Source organism: Oncorhynchus clarkii, chromosome 30, assembly GCF_045791955.1.
Source record: "Oncorhynchus clarkii lewisi isolate Uvic-CL-2024 chromosome 30, UVic_Ocla_1.0, whole genome shotgun sequence".
In the NCBI taxonomy this organism is placed as follows: domain Eukaryota; kingdom Metazoa; phylum Chordata; class Actinopteri; order Salmoniformes; family Salmonidae; genus Oncorhynchus; species Oncorhynchus clarkii.
In genome coordinates, this window is record NC_092176.1 from 16,713,367 (window position 1) to 16,729,144 (window position 15,778).

The 15,778-nt window shown below is 40.4% G+C and overlaps 1 protein-coding gene and 1 pseudogene across 1 annotated transcript; both read left to right on the top strand.

Moving 5' to 3' along the window:
• The first annotated feature begins 53 nt into the window (after positions 1-53).
• On the top strand, positions 54-4,428 carry LOC139389470 (DEAD (Asp-Glu-Ala-Asp) box polypeptide 51). The gene is made up of 16 exons (XM_071136254.1): positions 54-265; positions 410-732; positions 828-1,027; positions 1,130-1,280; positions 1,375-1,520; positions 1,598-1,669; positions 1,768-1,874; positions 2,025-2,133; positions 2,249-2,394; positions 2,574-2,751; positions 2,826-2,941; positions 3,038-3,154; positions 3,279-3,380; positions 3,627-3,690; positions 3,975-4,109; positions 4,250-4,428. The coding sequence occupies exons 1-16, from the start codon at positions 243-245 to the stop codon at positions 4,274-4,276; spliced, it is 2,016 nt and encodes a 671-aa protein (XP_070992355.1). The 5' UTR covers positions 54-242; the 3' UTR covers positions 4,277-4,428.
• Positions 4,429-8,427: 3,999 nt separating this feature from the next.
• On the top strand, positions 8,428-11,054 carry LOC139389492 (leucine-rich repeat transmembrane neuronal protein 4 pseudogene; annotated as a pseudogene).
• The last annotated feature ends 4,724 nt before the right edge of the window (positions 11,055-15,778 follow it).

Sequence of the window (15,778 nt, forward strand, 5' to 3'; positions counted from 1 at the left end):
AGGGGTCAACCCTTTTTTTGGGGGTCAACTCTTCTTCTGAAGCTACTAACGTCATTTTAAAGCGACATTAAACAGGAAGACACCTCCTTTCTCTAAAAAGCTCTAGGAAAACACACACGTGTGAAACAGCAAAAATAGTTAAAGTTATAATATATATTGTTGTGGAATGGCTGCTAGATAACGTTGCATTATTGAAGTTATTGCCCACATCTCATTTTTTGGCCCCTTTCAACATTTGAACAATGGCTCTGTTCCTTATTAATAGGTATGTTCACTGTTTGTTGTACGCTAACGTTAGCTAGCTTCCTTAGTTCTTGATTGACATAGTCAGCTAGCTATGTAGTTATATTATGAAGTGTGTTTGTTGGGGACCTGAAACCAAGTACATTGACGACTATGTTTTTCACAGATACCTTGGGGATGAAGGAGATGATGGCTCGAGCAACGAATCTCGAGCCAAAGCGTTGTTGGCTAAGCTTCAGAGGAAGGCCAAAGTCAAGGAGCAACAGAGCTTGTCATGTCAAGAAGAATACCAGTCAAAAACAACAGTTGAGAATGACGGGGACACCTCGGTGAAGAAGAAAAGAAAAAACAAGGGAGGCAACCTCGATGAGACAAAACACCCAAAGAAGAGGAAAGTGTCCCCACCAGACCCTGAAGAACTTTCCGAGGGTGATAATGCACGAAAGAAGAAGGATACGAAAAAGATGCAACTGACAGAAGAGGACAAAGGTGTGTATCTATTACATTTACAGTTGAAATGGTATAACATTCATAAGAATGTATTTTATATTAGTATTCCTTATTCTCTTTGTTTCTCTCCTTAGATGGGATGAAGCAGACATCTGTCCACAATAAGAATAGAAACCTGCAAGAGGCTGCTGCTGACAAAACAGAGCTGCTAAAAAATGATGATGAAATGGTGGAGAAAATTCAGACTGACCAGTCAATACAAGACATAGAAACAAGTCCCTCTCAGACTGGTTTCACCATACTAGGAGGATTTGAGAAAAAGATTATTCAAAAGGTACCGTCGTTTGGTGAAGTGCACTAGCGCGTTGATATAACTTGTAGTGGGAAATGTCTTTACAGTATGTTCATGATACATTTTATATATTTAATATGTTAGGTACAAAGAGTCCTGCCCAAGTGGCTTGCTGAACCAGATGTAATCCAGAGAGACATTACAAGCAACCTAGTCCCCATAAGTGACGTCCCAGGAATTTGTACTAAACTCCAACGGAAACTTGAGAGCAATGGAATTCATCACCTCTTTCCAGGTTAGCAGGCATAAAGGATTGGAAGTTGAAATCTGTTTTGCTGTCGCAATGTGGGAGGGGAAAGTACTCAACTTCTATTGTTTCCCTTTTGCAGTACAAGCGGAGGTCATCCCAGCCATTTTAGAGAGTGTCTCTCATGGTCTATTGATTGGAAGAGGGGGCTACAAACCCAGAGACATTTGTGTGTCTGCTCCAACGGGGAGTGGCAAGACTCTGGCATTTGTCATACCTGTTATTCAGGTATGAATTAAACCATTAACTATATAATGTTTTTTTTCACTAGATAAGTCATAATTGTTTTTTTTTTATGTCATTAGGCACTGATGGAGAGAGTTGTATGTGAAGTCCGGGTTTTGGCAGTGTTGCCCACCAAAGAGCTTGCACAGCAGGTAACTTGGGTCAAACCTTCAATCTCCATGATGGAGATAACTTGTGATTTATTTTGGTTAGCTGAGCTTGAACATTTTTTAAATGTTTTCTCAAACAGGTTTGCAAAGTATTCAGTTCATATGCGGAGGGCAACAGCTTGAAAGTGGTCATGCTTGCTGGTCAAAAGTCCTTTGCCGCCGAGCAAGCATCACTCTCAGAAAACAGGTAGATACATCAAGGTCTTTCTTCCTTGATGGATAATGAATTATTTTATTTGTTTAAGCTTAGTTTCCTTTCATTCAAAATAGTGATTTTGATGATGATTTTAAATAGAAAATTTATCTGAAAGAAATACACATTTTGTTTGTTTTGCAGAGGTGGAATAAGCCACAGTTTGGCAGACATTGTTGTCGCAACCCCTGGGAGACTAGTTGATCACATCAATAAGAATGATGGTTTCAGTTTGGAACACCTCCGCTTCCTTGTGAGTGTACTAATATTAGTGAATGTCATTTGTATTTTTATGGGTGTTATGACTAACAGTATTTCAATAAAGGATTCATATTTCATGATGGTCAATATTAAAACTTTCTCTGCAGATCATTGATGAGGCAGACCGGATGATTGACAGCATGCACCAGTCTTGGCTCAGTCAGGTGACCAAGGCAGTTTACAGACCCAGGAGAGTTTCTGAAGCAGTCTCAATCTTCAAGAGGACAGAGCCTGCACCTATCACAGCAGCGAGGTAAGACCTCACTTCTCAGCATTCTTTCAGACAGTACTGGAAAGTGCAGGACTGGCAACTATGTGGTTTGTTTGTGAGAATACAAACTGTTCTGCACCTATGGGTTGTGTTCTTTCATACATTATTCTAGGGTATATGCATTTCCATGATGTAGTACATCTGTTTTTACTTTGTGACAGCTTGTCACCGCCGCAGATGCCTCTGCAGAAGCTCCTGTTCTCAGCCACACTGACTCAGAATCCAGAGAAGTTGCAGCAGCTAGGCCTGCATCAGCCCAGACTCTTTAGCTCTGTCCACAGTCAGTCAACAACCAACCCTGAGTCTCAAGAGAGGTTTAACTTCCCACAGGGCCTGACAGTAAGTTACAAAACATCCCAATTTTTAAAATATAATTGATCCTATATTCCAGAGCATTGTGGTCTCTTTTCTAGGAATACTATGTGCCCTGCACTCTGAGTAAGAAGCCCCTCCTCATCCTTCATTTCATATTGCGCCTGAAGTTTAGTCCCATTCTGTGCTTCACCAATTCCAGAGAAGCCGCTCACAGGTTGGTGAATCTTCACTGGTTTTATCCTTACTGCGTTATTGGATGAAGATTACATGTCCACAGCAATTTGATTTTGCTTTCTGTTCTCTCTGACAGACTGTACCTGCTAGTGCATCTTTTTGGTGGAGTGCAGGCAGCTGAGTTCTCCTCACGACTCTCCCCCAATGAGAGGAAGAGAACCCTCAAGGAATTTGAACAGGGAAAGATCCAACTGTAAGTATGAGTGTCTGTTAGCGGATAATTGAATATCCTATTTTCTTTGCTGTTCTTTGCTATATATATATATATATATATATATGTATATATGTATGTAAAAAAAAAAAAAATTCTGTTCAAGTTTGATCAGCACTGATGCTGCTGCCAGAGGCATTGACATCAACGGGGTGAAATGTGTTGTGAACTACGATGCACCACAGTTCATCAGGACTTACATTCACCGGTAAGCTAGCTTGTTTTATTTAACTGTTACACTTGTAACTGCATAGGTTGAATTGTATTTGTTATAGCTTTTGTATGCAATGTTCATACAACAAAATAGGGAAATGTGTTGTAACAACATTTGGGCTACATACATATAAGTCAAAACTAAAGATGCATAGTTTGTCAATGTAAAGTACTACAAGGGACCCTTCAATGTATGCAATGTTCTTTTGCCTTTCTGTGCAACAACTTTTTGTTGGCACAGGGTTGGAAGAACTGCAAGAGCGGGAAAATCTGGACTGGCCTTCACATTTCTGTTGGGGGTACAGGTGAGATGGATGTATTTTTCAAACATAAGACACAAAGAGCAATGAAAATATGTCAATGTGTGGCCAAGGCTGGAATGATAGCATTGCAGAAAAGCAGTATTCTGTCAATTACATTGCTTCTGCATAAAAAAAATGCACATTTCTATTTAAATAAATGTGAGTTTTGTTTAGTTGTGATTAAACTGCAAGACAAGTTTTAATAGCTATAAAATTGCTGCTTTAGTTATAGATCTACAGTTCTTGTATGCTAATTCTGGTTGATGTTGGTCGTTGCTATTCTATAGGAGAATAAATTTATTCAGATGGTGAAGGATGCAGGCAGCCCTGGGATCCACAAACAGATAGTCAAGCCTGGGAATCTGAAGAGCATGGAACCCTGCTATCAACAGACACTACTGGAGTTGGGGAATACCATTAAGGTAGTGTAGTAGACTCACATCACTGAAATTCAAACAAACGGCATGAGGACAACTGTTGTCTGTTGCTCTAGCATTATCGTCATCATAGCTGCAAGTTGTCATTACTTTTAACAGTACATCTTTTTATTTTTTTCCCCCAGGGTGAAAAGGCCAAGAAGCGCGTCTAACACAGTGACTTGGGTCAACATACTGTAAGATTGTTCCTTCTCTTGTGACAGGCAAAACCAGTGGTCAGTATGCACACAAGATTTGGTTCCAGGTGCAGACTTTTGTATGAAATGTTTGTTTTTCTCAAATAAATATGGGACATGTCAATTAATCTTTGTTTTTGATTAAACAATCCATTGGCTCGATGTTAAACACTGCTGCGCATTGCTAGCAGAGTTCACATGGCCCACTGAACCTGTTGCAAAATGATAGGCCCATGATGTCAATCCCCAGCACATTTGTTTCCTTGGAAGTTGTGGGACCGTATGTTTTTGGTTTCACGTTGGTTGTGGGAACAAAGCATTACGCTTCCTGACTGGTAAAAATGTTTTTTTAAATGTTCTGAGAACAGAAGTAAAAAAAAAAAGGTTTATTTTTAGGTCACAGGGAGGTTCTGAGAACATTTTACTTTTGTTCCTTGAAAGTTTTCCTGTGAGGTTTTGTTGATTCTCTGAAAAAATCAATTCTACATTATTTGAATGACTTTCGCTCAATGTTAAGCAAGTGGTCATGACTTTAACACTGCTAGCTTATTTGGGGTTAACTTTTTTGAACTACAAGCACAGTTAAAATGCATGGAAATTCATTTCCTTGGGCATTAATCACGCAGACACTTTTATTTTGGGACAAGGCATCAGTGAGAGGTTTGTATGATCGTTTGTTTTCTATCCATGGAATTAGTCCACTGCGCCACCAGGAAGGAGCTAGAATGCCATGTTCTTTTTAGTCTATTCAAACAGACCCCATTTCATAGGAACCAAGCGCTCATTATGATCAGGTGTGGCCAATTAGTGGGCCAATACACCTGAGCACACTTAACAAGATTAAGGACAGATTCGTTGATGCTGAGACTGGATTGTATGTTTTTAAGTAACATTCTTAGAACGTTCTCTGAATATTACTCAAGTTTCTTGTGGTTTTTATGGAAAGTTTTCTTAATGTTCTTAGATCAATTTGAGAACACAACTTTAAATAGAACCATGAGGAAACCGGTATGAAACGTTATGCTGAAGTACTGAAATTCCCACAGAATGTTTTTTACATTCTGAACTTTTGAGAACATTCCCAATGTCGAACCAGTTGGAGAACGTTCCTAGAACATTCCCAACATTGAAATGAAATGTAATCAATGTTTGACTTTTTTTTTTGTCTAGTTCCTTAAATGTGCTGAGAATATTCTAAAGCCAAGCAACTATCCTGCACCATTCACAGAAAGTTAAGGAAAGGTATGCAAATAACATAGGGCAACCACGCTCTCACCAAGCTCTAAGAAACATATGGTTCTCAGAACGTTATGTGCTACCTGGGTAGGGACTTAAAAACAAAAATCCAATCTTATTTCTCAATAAGAAATCACAAAAGGCCAAAATACTAAAAAAAATCATTTTATCCTGCCATTAGTTTAAACAGCACTGATCTGATTTCCCAAACATATTTGATGTATTAGGAGAGATTGTTCTCACTGTTATTGCTGACCTGAACTGCACATGATGTACAGTGCCTTGGGAAAGTATTCGGCCCCCTTGAACATTGCGACCTTTTGCCACATTTCAGGCTTCAAACATAAAGATTTAAAACTGTATTATTTTGTGAAGAATCAACAACAAGTGGGACACAATCATGAAGTGGAACGACATTTATTGGATATTTCAAACTTTTTTAACAAATCAAAAACTGAAAAATTGGGCGTGCAAAATTATTCAGCCCCTTTACTTTCAGTGCAGCAAACTCTCCAGAAGTTCAGTGAGGATATCTGAATGATCCAATGTTGACCTAAATGACTAATGATGATAAATACAATCCACCTGTGTGTAATCAAGTCTCCGTATAAATGCACCTGCACTGTGATAGTCTCAGAGGTCCGTTAAAAGCGCAGAGAGCATCATGAAGAACAAGGAACACACCAGGCAGGTCCGAGATACTGTTGTGAAGAAGTTTAAAGCCGGATTTGGATACAAAAAGATTTCCCAAGCTTTAAACATCCCAAGGAGCACTGTGCAAGCGATAATATTGAAATGGAAGGAGTATCAGACCACTGCAAATTTACCAAGACCTGGCCGTCCCTCTAAACTTTCAGCTCATACAAGGAGAAGACTGATCAGAGATGCAGCCAAGAGGCCCATGATCACTCTGGATGAACTGCAGAGATCTACAGCTGAGGTGGGAGACTCTGTCCATAGGACAACAATCAGTCGTATATTGCACAAATCTGGCCTTTATGGAAGAGTGGCAAGAAGAAAGCCATTTCTTAAAGATATCCATAAAAAGTGTCGTTTAAAGTTTGCCACAAGCCACCTGGGAGACACACCAAACATGTGGAAGAAGGTGCTCTGGTCAGATGAAACCAAAATTGAACTTTTTGGCAACAATGCAAAACGTTATGTTTGGCGTAAAAGCAACACAGCTGAACACACCATCCCCACTGTCAAACATGGTGGTGGCAGCATCATGGTTTGGGCCTGCTTTTCTTCAGCAGGGACAGGGAAGATGGTTAAAATTGATGGGAAGATGGATGGAGCCAAATACAGGACCATTCTGGAAGAAAACCTGATGGAGTCTGCAAAAGACCTGAGACTGGGACGGAGATTTGTCTTCCAACAAGACAATGATCCAAAACATAAAGCAAAATCTACAATGGAATGGTTCAAAAATAAACATATCCAGGTGTTAGAATGGCCAAGTCAAAGTCCAGACCTGAATCCAATCGAGAATCTGTGGAAAGAACTGAAAACTGCTGTTCACAAATGCTCTCCATCCAACCTCATTGAGCTCGAGCTGTTTTGCAAGGAGGAATGGGAAAAAATGTCAGTCTCTCGATGTGCAAAACTGATAGAGACATACCCCAAGCGATTTACAGCTGTAATCGCAGCAAAAGGTGGCGCTACAAAGTATTAATTTAAGGGGGCTGAATAATTTTGCACGCCCAATTTTTCAGTTTTTGATTTGTTAAAAAAGTTAGAAATATCCAATAAATGTCGTTCCACTTCATGATTGTGTCCCACTTGTTGTTGATTCTTCACAAAAAAAATACAGTTTTATATCTTTATGTTTGAAGCCTGAAATGTGGCAAAAGGTCGCAAAGTTCAAGGGGGCCGAATACTTTCGCAAGGCACTGTATGTTTGAAGGGTCCCTTGTAGTACTTTACATTGACAAACTATACATCTTTTGTTTTTACTTATAGTTGTATGTAGCCCAAATGTTACAACACGTTTTCCTATTGTTGTGACGCTATTTATAGATACTGTGGACAGTCGGCCTGCTATAGGCTACAACAGCGAAATTAGTCATTACATTTTTTAATGTTTTAAACAGATTAGGGATGCCAGATTATGGAGGCTACTTTTTCTTATGAAAATTCGTCATGAGTAAGGTAGCTTTTGTAAATAATTATAGATCGTTCATAAATCACCATGTTGAAGAACTTTTATCTTTCGATAAATGCACAAGTTTAAAAAAAATATATTTTAGTAACTCGAATGTGACCGATTATTATACAGTGAAATTCTCTCAATTCGAAGGGCTTTATTGACATGGGAAACATGTTTACCTTAACAAAGAAAGTGAAATAGATCACACAATTTAAATAAAAAATGAACAGTAAACATTACACTTAAAGTTTCAAAGGAATAGAGACATTTCAAATGCCATTATGACTATGTCTCTCTCCCTCTCTTTTCGCGAGGGTGCATGCATGTGTATGTAGAGAGCGAGAAGGCGCAAGGTGTTGCAGTTGCACTTGGTTGTGCAATCCGACACGCCTGAACGGAATTGTTTATTGCGCATAGCCATTATTTCCATTTTTTTTTTGCCGCGTACGGGTGAAGTCGCTACCAGTCCAGTAGACTATTTAGGGATGAGTACAGTATGCTCTTCCGCGGATATATTGAACAGTTGGAACTGCTTACGTTCTAACTTGTCTTTTATTCTGATTTAAAGTATTATTGTCAGTGATGTATACATTTAAGAGCATCTCTTGAAACTCACTAGGCAATTCATGTAATATTTTCAGTTTTCTAACGGTAGAGCAGGCGTGTGTCGAATGAAAGGAGTTAAATGAATTATTTGGACAGTTCCATGGTGCTGAAAGGATTGCTCATATTTCACTAAGCCATGGGTAAGTGACCACCAATGAAACCCATAAAGATACATATTTCTATTTCATGAAAGTTCATGGTGCTTTGAAGCTTTGTTACATAAAACTCCTTGATGCTTGCTTTTCCTATGTAGTGTACAACCATTGTTTTATATGGGGTTTATAATGAGGGGTTGTTTGGCTGCTCTAAAACCCAACAAATGATTGGTCACTGAGTAATATACCTGCCCTTTTATATATTTATGAATATGCGTTATACATTATTGAGCTCATAAGTGGTATGAAATGTGAAAGTTATTCCGTGTCTGCTCTCTGCTGCTGTGCATTTATGTCTTAGAAAGACCCATCACCCATAGTTGACTAGATTTTCACTTCACAGAATGCCACAGAAAAATGCAAATCTGCCTGAAATATCAATCAATCTGTCATGGACATTGCACAGTGACAGGGCACACATACTGAAATGGAGGTGTGCTTTGGTAGCCACATGCACTCAAATCTCTTCTCATCTACAGGTTCCCTAGTTTGGGATAGGCGTCTTTCATGTCTTCTTCTCCTGTCATCTTTTCTTCTGCTGCTCAGCAAGGGGGAGAGGATGTGCCCAGCAAGTTGTCGCTGTGAAGGGAAGATTGTTTATTGCGAGTCTGGCATCTTTCAAGACATCCCAGAAAACATCTCTACTGGATGCCAGGGTCTGTCCCTGCGCTACAACAGCCTACTGACTCTGCTGCCTTACCAATTCGCTCATCTCAACCAGCTCATCTGGCTTTACCTGGACCACAATTCCATCACCGCTATAGATAGCTTAGCCTTTCAGGGTGTGCGTAGGCTCAAAGATCTGATTCTCAGCTCTAACAAAATTACACTTCTACAAAATAAGACTTTCAATGCTGTACCAAACCTGCGCAATCTTGATTTGTCCTACAACCAGCTACATTCTCTGCAGCCAGGTCATTTCTATGGTCTGCGTAAGCTCCAAAACCTTCACCTACGATCCAATGGTCTCAACAGGATACCTGTACGCACTTTCCTGGAGTGTCGCAATCTGGAATTCCTGGACCTGGGTTACAATTACCTACGCACCCTTACCCGCACCACCTTCTTGGGGCTGTTCAAGTTGAAAGAGCTACACTTGGAGCATAATCAATTTTCAAGGATAATTTTTTTTATTTTCCCACGCCTTAACAATCTACAGGTCCTCTACTTGCAATGGAACCGCATACGAGCCATCAATCAGGGCCTGCCTTGGATCTGGCATACGCTGCAAAAATTAGACCTCTCAGGAAATGACATCCAGATCTTGGACCCAGCTGTTTTCCAGTGTATGCCAAACTTACAGATACTCAATCTTGAATCCAACAAGCTGAGTAATGTGTCTCAGGACACGGTTTCAGCCTGGGTCTCCATTAATACCATCAGCCTGGTGGGTAACGCCTGGGACTGCAGCCCTACTATTTGCCCCCTGGTGACCTGGCTGAAGAACTTCAGAGGCTCAAAGGACATCAACATGATATGCAGCAGCCCCAAGTCAGTTCAGGGAGACAGAGTAATCGACATAGTGAGGAACTACACAATCTGTGTGGACATATCAGTTGTAGACCAAACCACAGCTATGATCATGAGGCAAACCACAGCCTTAGTTGTGGACACCAAAAAGCCCACCACACCTCTCTCTGCCACGACCACAATAACCCAAGGTCTACCTGCATCAACTGTACAAAGACTCGCTCCACAACCTGTCTCTCCCATTGTGACAGACAAAGACACAACAGAGTTCATACTCATGACCTCCATCTCTCCAGAATCCTCCTCATTTTTCCCAGAACTAGAGTTTGAGCATATGGCCTTCCATAAAATCATTGCAGGCAGTGTAGCCCTATTTCTGTCTGTGTCATTGATCCTGCTGGTAATTTATGTCTCGTGGAGGCGCTACCCCAATAGCATGAGGCAGCTGCAGCAGCACTCAGTCAACCACAAACGCAGAAAAAAGGCCCGGAAGCAGGAGCTTAACCTTAACTCTCAGTTGCAAGAGTATTATTTGACTTACCATTCAAACTCTGAAACCATGGATGCATTGGTAAATGAGACAAGGTCCTGCCCCTGCACGATCTCAGGATCCAGAGAATGTGAGGTATGATCTGTCAAGTCCATCCTAAAAACGCACTCTGCCTGGGGGTCAGAGGTAAATGTTTTCCACAGGGATGCACTGTAAACCTCTTTAGTGAATGGAGACTGAGTTAAACTTCCATCCTCTGACTCTGTTCTTACTGTTGTTTTAAATTAAAGTTATCCATCCTAAAAACGCACTTTACAGCTGCTTGGGAGTCAGAGCTAAATGTTTTCCACAGGGATGCACTGTACAGATCACCGTGTGCATGGTGACTGACTACTAACATCCCCTGTTTGACTCTTGTTATTGTTGTTTTAAATTAACGTTATCACATTAAGGACAAATTGATTGGATGAATTAATCCTGTTTGTGAATATAAACCTAAACCTACTTTCTTTCAGCAGGAAAATAATCCTGCAGCAACAGGAAATTTGTGGATTATAGTTAATGGCCATTTTTGTAGGGGTTGATACATTTTTCCTTAGGGCAAACCAAGTTGTAAGCTAGTAATAATAAACGTTAGAAGCCTTTTTAAGCCTTGAATATACTAGAAATGTGCATTTCCTGCAGTGCAGGAAAATTGTCAGCAACAAAAGAGGGATAAAATTGAGATGGCACATCTGTATCTGCTGTTGATTACAAATTACCCCACTTTTCACTTTTCTTATCCTTGAGTAATATTGAGATCTTCGTGTTCATACAAGTAACTGATAGACTTTATGTGTAGTCTTTTCCAATATTTAGCTCTTATTTGTTTTATGGAATTATGATAACTGTATGTGAAATTGAATTATGTCATTAAACTTGTGAATGGTAGTTGCTAAATAATGGGTGTCATAAACATGATTACATTATTTTGTCCTGTTTTTAGTCTTCTTACTGGCATGCAATATACCATAAAAGCCAACAGCATTAGTATGCTTTCTATTGAGGCACTTCACCATGACATAAAACATGGTGTAACAAGACAATTTCAAATCTTATGAAAAATGCATAAAAGTTTTTATCCTGTGTTTTATGGATGTGCGTGGTGTACCAGCCCACTAAGGCTATGACAAATGCAGCCATGTAGGATTCACAGTGTAGAGTTCTATCTAGGCTCTATGGAAGTGTATATTTCCATTTAGATTGTATTTACATTTCACATTACAGATGTTCTTATCCTTAGTTGCTAATTGTTCCAGAGCACTATAGCTGTCTGAATTAGAGGTAGACCGATTATGATTTTTCAACGCCAATACCGATACCGATTATTGGAGGACCAAAAAAGCAGATACCGATTAATCGGCCTATTTATTTATTTATTTATTTATTTGTAACAATGACAATTACAACCATACTGAATGAACACTTATTTTAACTTAATATAATACATCAATAAAATCAATTTAGCCTCAAGTAAATAATGAAACATGTTCAATTTGGTTTAAATAATGCAAAAACAAAGTATTGGAGAAGAAAGTAAAAGTGCAATATGTGCTATGTAAGAAAGCTAACGTTTCAGTTCCTTGCTCAGAATATGAGAACATATGAAAGCTTGTGGTTCCTTTTAACATGAGTCTTCAATATTCCCAGGTAAGAAGTTTTAGGATGTAGTTATTATAGGAATTATAGGACTATTTCCCTCTATACCATTTGTATTTCATTAAACTTTGACTATTGGATGTTCTTATAGGCACTTTAGTATTGCCAGTGTAACAGTATAGCTTCTGTCCCTCTCTGCGCTCCTCCCTGGGCTCGAACCAGCAACACAACGACAACAGCCACCATCAAAGTAGCGTTACCCATGCAGAGCACGGGGAACAACTACTAGAAGGCTCAGAGCGAGTGACGTTTGAAACGCTATTAGCGAGCGCTAACGAGCTAGCCATTTCACTTCGGTTACACCAGCCTCATCTCGGGAGTTGATAGGCTTGAAGTCATAAACAGCGCAATGCTTGATGCACAATGAAGAGCTGCTGGCAAAACGCAAAGAAGTGCTGTTTGAATGAATATTTACACGCCTGCTTCTGCCTACAAGATAAGTTTAATGCTAGCTAGCAACTTACCTTGGTTACTGCATTCGCGTAACAGGCAGTCTCCTTGTGGAGTGCAACGAGAGAGAGGCAGGTCGTTATTGCGTTGGACTAGTTAACCGTAAGATTGCAAGATTGGTTCCCCGGGCTGACAAGGTGAAAATCTGGGTCTCCCGGGTGGCGCAGTGGTTAAGGGCGCTGTACTGCAGCGCCAGCCGTGCCATCAGAGTCCCTGGGTTCGCGCACAGGCTCTGTCGTAACCGGCCGCGACCGGGAGGTCCGTGGGGCGACGCACAATTGGCCTAGCGTCGTCCGGGTTAGGGAGGGATTGGTCGGTGGGGATCTCCTTGTCTCATCGCGCACCAGCGACTCCTGTGGCGGGCCGGGCGCAGTGCGCGCTAGCCAAGGTTGCCAGGTGCACGGTGTAGCCTCCGACACATTGGTGCGGCTGGCTTCCGGGTTGGATGAGCGCTGTGTTAAGAAGCTGTATGGCTGGTTGGGTTGTGTATCGGAGGACGCATGACATTCAACCTTCGTCTCTCCCGAGCCCATACGGGAGTTGTAGCAATGAGACAAGATAGTAGCTACTACAACAATTGGATACCATGAAATTGGGGAGAAAAAGGGGTAAAATTAAAATTTAAAAAAAGGTGAAAATCTGTTGTTCTGCCCCTGAACAAGGCAGTTAACCCACCGTTCCTAGGCCGTCATTGAAAATAAGAATGTGTTCTTAACGGACTTGCCTAGTTAAATAAAGGTGTAAAAAAAAAATATTTAAAAAATCTGCAAATCGGCGCCCGAAAATACCGATTTCTGATTGTTATGAAAACTTGAAATCGGCCCTAATTAATCGTCCATTCCGATTAATCGGTCGACCTCTAGTCTGAATATCTGCTTCTCTCAGGCTTTTAAAGCATGTGTTCGTTTATGATCTCAATGACATTGAAATGTTTGCTTCAAGTTGCAGAATCACTGAATTGCATTCAATTGATCACTATTATGCTTTTAACAGAGGTCTTAGTTTAAGGGAATATTTATTTCCCCAGATCACACGTGTTCTCAAGGATAGATGCTATATATCTAAAAGAGTTATATCATATATTATACAAATAGTCAAAATAGGTGATGTTTGGCTAAACTACTACTTATGAGGAGAACACTCATACTTCCTCTGAGGCTGCTTGATATTGTCTAAAAATGGGGCCGCACTCTTTTAAAGTAGCGTGGGCCAAATCACTCCTAGCTGTGGAAGCAGTTTAATTAAATGTCTTGCCCATTATGATTTTTACACCCATACAATTGTTGTACAGGAAATGGCTATGTTTATTAATTGCATGTTTTTGATTCAGCTGCGTAAGAACTCATAGGGAAGCAGGTGTGCTTTTTGTGGAATATTAGATATGGATTAAGGATGGAGTTATAAAATGTTCACTGTAAAAATTGCCGTAACTATTCATCATTGCTTGTATATGTACAGTACCAGTCAAAAGTTTGGACACATCTACTCATTCAAGGGTTTTTCTTTATTTTTACTATTTTCTATGTTGTAGAATAATAGTGAAGACTTCAAAACTATGAAATAACACATATGGAATCATGTAGTCACCAAAAAAGTGTTAAACAAATCAAAATATATTTTATATTTGAGATTCTTTGTATTTGAGATTATTTGAGATTTGCACACTCTTGGCATTCTCTCAATCAGCTTCATGAGGTAGTCACCCGGAATGCATTTCAATTAACAGGTGTGCCTTCTTAAAAGGGAATTTGTGGAATTTCTTTCCTTCTTAATGCGTTTGAGCCAATCAGTTGTGTTGTGACAAGGTAGGGGTGGTATACAGAAGATAGCCCTATTTGGTAAAAGACCAAGTCCATATTATGGCAAGAACAACTCAAATAAGCATGGAGAAATGACAGTCAATCATTACTTCAAGACATGAATGTCAGTCATGCGGAAAATTTCAAGAACTTTTAAAGGTTCAGTTGGAAAAACCCTCAAGCTCTATGATGAAACTGGCTCTCATGAGGACCGTCACAGGAAAGGAAGACCCAGAGTTACCTCTGCTGCAGAGGATTAGTTCATTAAACTTCATTAGAGTTACCAGCCTCAGATTGCAGCCCAAATAAATGCTTCACCGAGTTCAAGTAACAGACACATCTCAATATCAACTGTTCAGAGGAGACTGCGTGAATCAGGCCTTCATGGTCAAATTGCTGCAAAGAAACCACTACTAAAGGACACCAATAAGAAAAAGAGGCTGGTTTGGGCCAAGAAACATGAGCAATGGACATTAGACCAGTAGAAATCTGTCTATTGGTCTTATGAGTCAAAATTGAGATTTTTGGTTCCAACCGCAGTGTCTTTGTGAGACACAGAGTAGGTGAACAGATGATCACTGCATGTGATGTTCCCACCATGAAACATGGAGGAGGAGGTGTGATGGTGTGGAGGTGCTTTGCTGGTGACACTCTCTGTGATTTATTTAGAATTCGAGGCACACTTAACCAGCATGGCTACCGCAGCATTCTGCAGCGATACGCCATCCCATCTGGTTTGCACTTAGTGGGTGTCACGACTTCCACCAAAGTCGTTTCCTCTCCTTGTTCGAGCGGTGTCCGGCGGTCGGCGTCACCAGTCTTCTAGCCATCGTAGTGCCACTTTTCATTTTCCATTTGTTTTGCCTTGTTTTCCTACACACCTGGTTTCCATTTCCCTCATTAAGTGTTGTGTATTTAACCCTCTGTTCTCCCCATGTCCTTGTGTGGAATTGTTTGTTTGTAAGTGCTTGTGCACTATGTTACTGGTGCGCGTCGGGTTTTGTACCCATGTAGGTTCTTTTTTTTATTGCCGTTGGTTTTGAAATTAAACTGCTCTGGCTATTACCTATTTCTGCTCTCCTGCGCCTGACTTCACTGCCACCAGTTCCGCAACCCTTACAGTGGGACTATACTTTGTTTTTCAACAGGACAATGACCCAAAACACACCTCCAGGCTGTGTAATGGCTATTTGACCAAGAAGGAGAGTGATGGAATGCTGCATTAGATGATCTAGCCTCCACAATCACCTGACCTCAACCCAATTAAGATGGTTTGGGATGAGTTGAACCGCAAAGTGAAGGAAAAGCAGCCAACGAGTGCTCCGCATATGTGGGAACTCCTACAAGACTGTTGGAAAAACATTCCTCATGAAGCTGGTTGAGAGAATACCAAGAGTGAGCAAAGCTGTCATCAAGGCAAAGGAT

Coding starts and splice junctions, on each gene's coding strand:
- LOC139389470 (XM_071136254.1), top strand. CDS start 243: ATGGCTCTGTTCCTTATTAATAG. Junction 1,875..2,024: donor GCATCACTCTCAGAAAACAG/GTAGATACATCA, acceptor TTTGTTTTGCAG/AGGTGGAATAAGCCACAGTT. Junction 2,134..2,248: donor TGGAACACCTCCGCTTCCTT/GTGAGTGTACTA, acceptor CTTTCTCTGCAG/ATCATTGATGAGGCAGACCG.